This window comes from Gastrolobium bilobum, unplaced genomic scaffold, assembly GCF_033153095.1.
Source record: "Gastrolobium bilobum isolate Gb01-03AN ecotype WA unplaced genomic scaffold, APGP_CSIRO_Gbil_v1 utg916, whole genome shotgun sequence".
Lineage (NCBI taxonomy): Eukaryota > Viridiplantae > Streptophyta > Magnoliopsida > Fabales > Fabaceae > Gastrolobium > Gastrolobium bilobum.
The window spans coordinates 143001-153773 of NW_026896968.1; the positions used below are offsets into that span (position 1 = coordinate 143001).

General features: G+C 40.3%; 1 protein-coding gene across 1 annotated transcript; it reads left to right on the forward strand.

Moving 5' to 3' along the window:
- The first annotated feature begins 9495 nt into the window (after positions 1–9495).
- On the forward strand, positions 9496–10410 carry LOC133303056 (uncharacterized). Its single transcript, XM_061502903.1, has 2 exons — positions 9496–9767; positions 9876–10410. The coding sequence occupies exons 1-2, from the start codon at positions 9496–9498 to the stop codon at positions 10408–10410; spliced, it is 807 nt and encodes a 268-aa protein (XP_061358887.1).
- The last annotated feature ends 363 nt before the right edge of the window (positions 10411–10773 follow it).

A 10773-nucleotide genomic window follows, 5' to 3' on the forward strand; every position in this document is an offset into this window, starting at 1 on the left:
AAAAAAATAGAGTGAAAACGAAATGGGGATCTTCAATCCACCAAGTCATTGCGTGAAGTAACAAAAACCACTAAAAGGAACACTTGCAGACAGATAAAGAAGGTTTCCAAGAAGTCATTGGAGAAGACAAGCCTAAACCAAAATTAGAAAATGGGACAAAGAAAAATAAAAGAGCAAGAGTCGAATAAGCTCTAATGATAAAAAAATATAAAATTCACAGATCAAGATCACATCTGGAAGAAAGGGAACAAGGGGGGAACACAATGACTACTGTGGAATCTCCATTCATGGAGAATAAAAAGTTTCTTCTGATACCATATTAGAAATATCTCAATAAATATTGTTGTTTTAGATATATGAAAATTTTCACCCTAAACACTTTTTTGCTCATTAATTACATCTTTGTTTGATTATCACATACTTGAGCTCATTTCCATACTTTATGCACCCACTACTCTTCAATTTGGTTAAGGTTTTGGATTTTTTTGGGCTTTCTTCCCAAATATGGGTTTTTTTTTTCTTATATTGATGTGCTTGAACTAAAAACAAAAAAAGCAAACAATCAGACTTAACTTGTATCAGGTTATATGTTGAGCATCTCTTCTCTTCTTTAACTTGAGTTTGATCTCCTCCACTTTTTTTAACCTTTTCTTTTTTAATTTTTTTCATAGATTCTTTTCCCCATTTGGAATTGGTGATAAAGAAGTTGGATAAGACAATTAAATCACTAATCAATAATTATTGGTTGAAGCAATAAGGAGCTTGTTTTTCTTAATCAAAAGTCTCGAGTTTGAGTCATAGAAAGAGAAAAAAAATGTCTTGGAAGAGTCATCATTATTTGGATTTGACCATACTCCAATCGAATTAAGTCGGATAATCGATGAGCCAGTAAAAAAATAAATATTAAAAAGTGGAAAAGTCACATCTAAATAAATATTGTTGTTTAAGATATGTGGGAAAATTGTTTTGTTGAATATGAAATTCAATTAAGAAATACTACATTTGTTTAAAAAGTGAGAATCAACCTTGGGATTCTATGAAGGCATATTTTTAGGCTATTCACTCACAAGTAAAGCATATAGAGTCTATAATAAGAAAACTATGGTCATTAAAGAGTCTATTCATGTGATATTTAAAGAGGATGATGGTGATGAAGACATTGTGTCTAATTCAGTGTTTTAAAATCTCACCCCACCCTCGGGTTGACCCGGGTCAACCCTGACCCCTCCCCTCTGAGAGTTGGGGTCACAAGTTAGACCATATATGCACATCGAGTCGTCCGACCCCCAAAACCCAGTCGGGTTTCAGTGACTCCCGGGTCAGAGGGGTCAAACGGGGTTACTGCATGTTTTTTTTTAAAAGAAAATTTCATGAAACAACGTCGTTTTATTAAAAAAATAAAATAAAAATGCTTGCAAACCTAAATCTAATTGTTCTCTTCTCTCCCAGCTACCTATACTTGTGGTATCTTGATACTTTGGTATCATTAGAATATGAGTTTTGTACTTTGGTATCTTGATACTTTAATTAGGTTGTGTAATATTGACTTGTGGTTGTATTTGGTGAATTATATTAAGTATATTTTGAATCTTTGATGATTGGTGATTTATTTTTTAATATTTTCATATAGGATATATATTTATATTTTTTTAATATATAAAACCGGGTCAGCATAGTGACCCCGTAACCCCCCAGTTGAACCCGTGATCCCGTGACCCCTGGCATCAGCTGGGTCAATGGTCGGGCCGCGTTTTTAAACACTGGTCTGATTAGACCAGGCTTGTTTGTTTTATGATGTAATTTCCTTTTCTTAGCAAGGTTTTGCATTTTACTCTTATAATTAGAATTGCTTATGCACTTGGATCTCGTGCTTACCTATGACTCTATTTGACTTGTATAGACTCTTACTTTGGTTTAATGATATTATAATGTTCTTTATATTTCATTTGAGCTTTCATTGCCCACTTATACCTCTTACATCATTTATATGATTTGTTATATATCTTGGACTACTTGATATTTTTTATGTTATCAAAAGGGGAGAAAAATATGCAAATTGAGAAATAGCAACATAATACACTAGACAAATCTTAAAGGTTAAAAAAAGGGAGAAATAAATTTGAAAATGGAAAATGGAATAAACTACATAAAGGTAAAATGAGTTTGTTCAACCTGGAATCTTATTTTTTTTATTTTTCATTCCATTCACAATCTAAGGGAGAGTACTTCTGTTGGGCTTCCTCCTTCAATGCTAAGCCCAAGCCCATTGAGGGGTTTCCTAAAAACCCTAACCCTAGATCTCACCTCCTCTATATATTCATTAGTTGTGGGTGGAGGCTAGGTTAAGTGAATGAGAGAGAAAATTTGAGAGATAATTATTTGATTGTGTGAGCAAAGCCTCATGCTTTGCATTTGAGAGATCTCTAGAGAGAGTTTGAGTGAAACATCTCTAGGGTAGTTTGATTATCACCATTGTTGGAGAGGTTGAGTTAACCACCACATTGGTGTATTTGATTCTTTGTAACCATTATTTTCATAGTGGATTTTTTGATTTGGACTAGGTCTCGTGGGTTTTTACTTCTTCATTGAAGAAGGTTTTCCCACGTTAAATCTGGTTGTATTCTTCTTCTCTCTGTCTCTCTCTCTCTCTCCTGTTTTGTGTTTTTTGTTTTGATTTTTTCGCTGCGTTGCCCGACCTGGTGAAGTTCAGGCCAAGGTATTACTGAGATCCGAGATCGAGGATCTCATTGACTGACTTCCGCACAAAAGACCCCTGAGCTGATATGAGGGAACCGAGTTCCCAACAGTGGTATCAGAGCCCGAGTTCGACGGGTTCTGAGGGAGACGAGATGGACACCAGTGGCATAACCAATGATGGAGACATGTTCAAGTTGACCGCAGATAATTTTACCTATTGGAGACCGATGATGGAAGATCATCTCTACTGCAAAGATTTACATGAGCCTATTATCCTTGATGAGAGACCGACAGGCAAAACTGATAAGGAGTGGGAGATCCTGAGTCAGAAGGCGGTAGCTACGATCAGGAAATATATTGATAAAAGCCTCTTTGAGCACGTGTCCGAGTTCACGAACGCGTATGAGTTGTGGACGAAGCTGGAGTCCATGATTCAGAAGAAGACTCCCAGGAATAAAGCATACCTGGTTCGTCGACTTGTGAAGCTTGAATACAAGGACAGCATGAGCATGATTGAACACCTCAACACCTATAAAGGTATTGTGAATCAGCTGTCAAAAACTGAGATGAAAATTGATGATGAGATGCAGGTTTTGCTGTTGTTGAGCTCGTTGCCAGAAAGATGGGATACTCTGGTGGTGACTTTAAGTAATTCAGCTCCAAAAGGAAATGTTGAAGATGGATGTCGTGACATACAGCCTCCTGAGCAAAGAAGTCAGGAGAAGAGAACGAGGTATTTAAAGCACGTCTGAGGCTAACATTGCTGAAAACAAAGGGAAATCCGACTCCCGGGGTAGAAGCAAAAGTCGGGGTCGAGATCGTGACAGAAGAGGAAAGTCCATAGGTCGGTCAAAGCCGAAATATGAGTTGAAGTGCTTTTACTGTGGAAAGACAGGTCATAAGAAGACAGACTGTTGGACCCTGCAGAATGACGAGAAGAACAGCTCTGTGAAGCCATATCAGATTATTCCCAAGAAGAGGGAAGACAAGAGCACCACTGCGGTGGCTGCCAACTCGGATGCCGAGATATTCCTCCTTGGTGAGGATAATTATTTGAATGTTGCATACGATGACTGCACCTGGATTTTTGACTCCAGTGCCTCCTTCCATGTTACTCCACACAAAGGTTTTTTCTCCTCTTACACAGGTGGTGATTTTGGAGTCGTGAAGATGGGAAATCAAGTGACTAGCAAGATTGTTGGTGTCGGTGATGTAACTCTGACCACGGATGTTGGATGCCGACTTGTGTTGAAAGATGTAAGGCACGTTCCTGACATGCGTTTGAACTTAATCTCGGTAGGCAAACTTGATGATGCCGGGATAGTGAACTACTTCAATAGTTTTAGATGGAAGCTGGCCAAGGGAAACTTGGTCGTGGCCCGAGGTAAGAAGGAAGGCTCCTTATATGTGATGCAAGGAAAGATCAATGGCAGAGAAGCCAATTCTGTCCGAGATGAACCTAGCTTGGAGCTATGGCACAAGCGCCTCGGCCACATGAGTGTGAAAGGACTCCAAATCTTACACAAGAAAGGACTACTGACCAGGTTGAAAGGCCAAGCGTTGGAGAGTTGCATGTACTGCCTAGCTGGAAAGCAGCACCAGGTTTCTTTTGTGAGACCGCATTAACCCAGACGACGCAGGTATATTCTTGACCTCGTCCATACTGATGTCTGCTCCATGTCGGAAAGATCCCTTGGAGGAGCTCAATACTTTGTTTCATTTATTGATGACCATTCCCGCAATGTGTGGGTATATTTGTTGAAGTCTAAAGACCAGGTACTCCAATCTTTTAAAGAATTCCATGCAATGGTTGAAAGGGAGACTGGCAAGAAATTGAAGGTGGTCTGATCTGATAATGGTGGTGAGTATTGCGTCTCTTTTGATGCATATTGCAGAATGGCCGGGATCCGACTTGAGAAGACGTCTCCCAAGACTCCACAGTTGAATGGACTTGCTGAGAGGATGAATAGAGCTATTGAAGAGAAGGTCTGAAGCATGTTATCCAATGTCGGATTGCCGAAATCATTCTGGGGAGAAGCTGTCAAAACAGCTGTTGACTTGATCAACCTCTCACCATCACAGCCACTCGAAGGAGAAATTCCAGAAGAAGTCTGGACAGGTCGGAAAGCGGCCTACAATCAATTGAAGGTGTTTGGATGCCGAGCTTTCGTGCATATCCCTAAAGATGAAAGGGTTAAACTTGATGCGAAGACTAAAGAATGCATCTATCTTGGTTCGCCGAGATGTGAGTTCGGGTTCTGACTTTGGGATCCAATCAATAAGAAGATAGTGAGAAGTCGAGATGTGATCTTTCATGAAGATGAGAACATTCATGACATCTCGAAGCCCAAAGTCCAAGTTACTGTCAGACGCAAAGAACCCAATCCTCCTGTCCAAGTTGAAGCAGGGGGAGAAAATCAAGAAAATGAAGAAAATGATGATCAGCATCAAGCTGAAGATGACCAAGACACTGAGGTTCGAGTTGATGATGAGATCCGGGATGAGAATGATGAACCAGGTTCTCAAGCTGAAGAACAGCTGAGATATCCAACTCGAGAAAGAAGACCCTCTACGAGATACCCATCTGATGAATACACCATTAGGGGTGTTCATCAATCGATCCAAACAGATTCAAATCGCGGTAACCGAACCGAAAAACCGATAACCGAATAAACCGAAAACCGAAAAATCGAAAACCGATTAAAAACCGCAAATTTTAATTGGATTGGATCGATTTTTGGATGAGTTGATGAAAACCGATCCAATCCAAACCGATCCAATATATTAATTCCCCTCTACCTATTTGGTCCCTAATCATAGCCGAAAAATTTCTAAACCCATTAACCCATCAACTAAACCCAAGAATAAATCTAGTCACATCTCATCAACAAAATTTTATCTTTCTAGAGCTTCATATCTCATTGCCAAAAAAAAACTATATTATAGTTTACTAATTCTTTTGTATTTAAATTTTTTTTTTTACAAAGCCAATATATACAAAAGATGTTATTTGCACAATAATCATGAAATAAATTTTAGGATTTTCAAAAAACCGAAAGCCGATCCAATCCAAACCGAAAAATTTGGATTGGATCGGATTTGAAAAAAAATCAAAACTGAATGGATGATTATATGATCAAACCGAAAGGATTGGATCAGATGATTTTTGCTTCCAAAACTGATCCAATCCAGACCGCGAACACCCCTATACACCGTTGTTGCTGAAGACGGTGAGCCTCAGAGTTATGATGAGGCTGTGACGAGCTCAGAGAAAGAAGAATGGAAAAAGGCAATCCAAGACGAGATAAAGTCTCTGCACGAGAATCAGACTTATGAGCTGACCAAGTTGCCAGAAGGAAGACGAGCTCTGAAAAACAAATGGGTCTACAAGATTAAGAATGAAGAGAACGGGCAAAACCCGAGATACAAAGCCCGGATTGAAGTGAAAGGCTGTAATCAGAAGAAAAGAGTAGACTTTGAGGAGTTTTTTTCTCCTGTGGTGAAAATGACCTCGGTCCGAACCGTGTTATCCATGGCGGCTTCAATAGATCTCGAGGTAGAACAAATGGACGTGAAGACGGCATTTCTTCACGGTGACTTAGAAGAAGAAATATATATGCAGTAGCCTGAAGGGTTCCGAGCTCCAAACCAAGAAGACTTGGTATGTCGGTTGAAGAAGAGCCTCTATGGCTTGAAGCAAGCACCTCGGCAGTGGCACAAGAAGTTTGAATCATTCATGACTGATCATAAGTTTGAAAAGACAAAAGCTGACCACTGCGTATTTGTGAAGAGGTATGAGGCCAGAGATTTTTTGATTTTTTTGTTATATGTTGACGAAATGCTTATTGTAGGGAAAGACAAATCGAGGATAGCCGTCCTGAAAAAGGCGTTGAGCTCGTCCTTTGCAATGAAGGACCTCGGCCCTGCAAAGCAGATTCTCGAAATCAAGATCATCCGAGATAGACAGAAGAAACTACTGTGGCTGAGTCAAGAGAAATATATTGAGAAGATTCTGAAGAGATTCAGCATGGACAAAGCCAAAACAGTGAGCACCCCCCTTGCCGGACACATAAAGCTGAACCAGAAGCAATGTCTGAGATCTGATGAAGATAAAGATGAGATGATGAAGGTCCCTTACCAATCCGCCGTCGGAAGCTTAATGTATGAAATGGTTTGCACTAGACCCTACTTGGCGTATGCTGTTGTAATGGTAAGCCGGTATTTGTCAAACCCCGGCAAAGAGCACTGGGAAGCAGTGAAGTGGATTTTCAAGAACCTCCGAGGTACGACCGACTTATGTCTCCGATTTGGAGAAGGCAAAGCCGAGTTGCAAGGCTACTCGGATTCTGATTTAGGGGGAGACGCTGACTCGAGGAAGTCGACTACAGGATATTTGATGAGATTTGCCGGTGGAGCTGTCTCTTGGCAATCAAGACTTCAGAAATGTGTTGCACTATCGACAACTGAGGCTGAGTACATTGCCGCTACTGAGGAAAGCAAAGAGATGTTGTGGATGAAGAATTTCCTCATGGAACTCGGCCATGATCAAGACAAGTACGAGCTGGGTTGTGACAATCAAAGTGCAATCCATCTTGCGAAGAATTCGGCCTATCACTCCCGCACTAAGCATATTGATGTGAGGTATCACTGGATTCGGGATGTGGTGGAAGGTGGAGAGCTCGAACTCGTCAAGGTGCACACTGACCAAAATTGGTCCGACATGATGACAAAGCCAATTCTAGCAAGGAAATTTGAAGACTGCTGTGAAGGAGCCTGGTTGATGCTGAAGCCGACGCATTGAAGTCGGAGGGGGAGATTTGTTGGGCTTCCTCCTTCAATGCTAAGCCCAAGCCCATTGAGGGGTTTCCTAAAAACCCTAACCCTAGATCTCACATCCTCTATATATTCATTAGTTGTGGGTGGAGGCTAGGTTAAGTGAATGAGAGAGAAAATTTGAGAGATAATTATTTGATTGTTTGAGCAAAGCTTCATGCTTTGCATTTGAGAGATCTCTAGAGAGAGTTTGAGTGAAATATCTCTAGAGTAGTTTGATTATCACCATTGTTGGAGAGGTTGAGTTAACCACCACATTGGTGTATTTGATTCTTTGTAACCATTATTTTCATAGTGGATTTTTTGATCTGGACTAGGTCCCGTGGGTTTTTACTTCTTCATTGAAGAAGGTTTTCCCACGTTAAATCTGGTTGTGTTCTTCTTCTCTCTCTCTCTCTCTCTCCTGTTTTGTGTTTTTCGTTTTGATTTTTCCGCTGCGCTGCCCGACCTGGTGAAGTTCAGGCCGAGGTATTGCCGAGATCCGAGATCGAGGATCTCATTGACTGACTTCCGCACAAAAGACCCCTGAGCTGATCTGAGGGAACCGAGTTCCCAACAACTTGCACTTAAGTGATTAAATACACACGACACTAATTCCTTTTCTCAATTTACAGTTTGTAATAACCAAAAGGGGAGATTGTGAAATTAAAGTGAAGATATAGATCCTATGCACTCAAGGTATTCAAGTGTCAAAATAGAAAAATCAAGAGTCAAAGCATGGTGCTTAGTCCAAAATCACATTAGGACATACTTTAGGACTTAGAACATGTTTGTAAGAGAGTATGCTTTTTCATTGTATGAGCTAAGTTTTTCTCGAAGTTGCATATTGAGATTTCATTAAATCATGGTTTAATCCCTTAAAATTGGTTAGGGACTATTTTAACATGTTTTGAACCCACAGACACCTTCACCAAGTTAAATCTGGTTTGAAATAAAAAGGGATTAGTTTATGCAATTTGGATACTCATATGATCTGATTTACCTAAGTAAAGAGTAAATCATTAATTTGTTCAAGTAACACAAGACATTTACTCGAGTAAACCATTTACTCGATTTCGTGATGAATAATTTACTAGAATAAGCATAGATATTTACTCAAATACTTTCTAGAAACATTTCTAATGGCTACAAACGACTATATTTTATGTGGAAACTATAAATACTCATTTTTAACGACTCAATTAGGTCAAGAACTCTATTACAACATTTATTGAGCCATTATTACTACTTATAACACATCCTTACTCATTAATTACATCTTTGCTTGATAATCACATACTTGAGCTCATGCTTTAAGCTATGCACCCACTAGTCGTCTTCAATTGTATTATTTTCATTTTAAGGGTGCTTATCTAATCTAGATTTATTAGAACAGAAGCACGCACAATCTTGATAGAGACAAACAAAAGATGGTGCAATTAAACAATGTAACTTTGAAACAATGAAGACCTAACAATGAAACAATAAAGACCACTAACAGGATGAAGGTATGTAATTGGGAAGAAAAGGTCGACGTGCACATGCAATCATAGACTGACGATGTAGGGGAAAAGAAGGTGTTAGATCGCACATGTTTGTTGTGGTTTCCATAGGGGAGGAAATGGGAAAGATAGAAATAACTAGGAGATGGATATGGGAAGAAGGAGAAAAGGAACCCCAATCTTAACCTGTGACCCAACCCAAAATCCACCTTGACCAGTATAAAAAAGAAAAAGAAAAACAAAGAGAAAATTATGTAACAATATGTGAACGCGTAGCCTCACGCGTGCGATTTATTTTCTGTCTGTTAGGGTTTTTTCTTTTTTAAGCTTTCTGTTTCGAACCATGGAAATCGAAGGTGTTAACCAGCAATCTCGGGTAGAAGGTGATGGATCTAAGATTGGTAGAGGTAGGATTTTGACGGAGGAGGAGAACCCCTCTCCGACTGGGAAGAAACCGAAAGGGTAAGTTCCAGAGGATCTGACGATGGATGAGGAGATGCATGAGGATGATGCGGCTGTTTCAGGATGCCGTAATCTTGATCATATGATTCATGATGTGAAGATGACGGAGGGAAGAGGTGGAACTCGGGCAAGAGTAGTGTCCTATAAGGATAAGCTTCTGAAGCTGAATGACAACGGTGATCAGTCGGATAACGAAGACGACAACTGGATCTTGCAACAGAAACGGGAGGATGAGGAAGCTGATCGTTTGGAAGGCTTGGGTCAGATTGAGGAGGAGAATCCTCTATGCCCGAGGTAAACGTTCTCTACAGAGGAGCACAAGCAAGATTGCGAGAAATGGAAAAAGGCTCTGATCATCAAGATATTGGGCAAGCGAGTTGGTTTCAAGTTCCTGTTGTCCAGACTTCAGAGGATTTGGAATCTGGTGAGTTCCTATGAAGCTATTGATTTGGATAATGGATTTCTGTTATTAAGGTTCCAGGATGATGGTGATTACCGCCATGTCCTCGAAGAAGGGCCTTGGATTGTAAATGACCACTATGTGGTAGTCCAAAGATGGAGGCCCTTGTTCGATCCTTATGACGACAGTGTCAAAAAACTGGCAGTTTGGGTGAGAATCCCAGGTCTCCCCATTGAACTGTATACCATTCGCCATTTATGGCAAATTGGTAACATCTTTGGTCGCACTTTGAAAGTGGACAGGAATTCCCTGAGGAAGAGTGAGATTGGTGAGGATGTCATTACTGAACGTGCCAGGTTTCCTAGAATCTGTGTTAAGATAGACTTGAGGAAGACTTTCTTGCCTAAATTCTGGATAGGGAATAAGGTGTATCAAGTGGGGTACGAAGGTCTCCATCTAATTTGTTTCAAGTGTGGGGTATACGGCCACAGAAAAGACCAATGTCCTATTGACCAGGTCCCTTGTACTCAGCATTGAATGGAAACTCTAGTTCAGGGTAAGGAGGTAACTGAAGATGGTGATACTGATCCAAAGATAGTCAAAGAGGTGGAAGCTTTTGGAAATTGGATGGTGATCCAAAGGCAACCCAAGAGCAGGAAACTAAAGGCTAAACCCCCTCAGTCTTGTTAAGGGGGCCAGGGTGGAACCGAAGCTTAACCCTGATTCAGGTGTCACTAGTCCTAGTGGGATGGTTACCAAGATTAGTCTGGATGGAGAGATGAGTGGTATGGATACCAGGAATGACAACAGAAAATACCTTGAAGAGGTGGGCTGTGTGGCTAGTTCTGTGGTTGGTGGGGCTTCTCTGGTGGCTGATACCAATGTTGTAGTGGTTTCTCT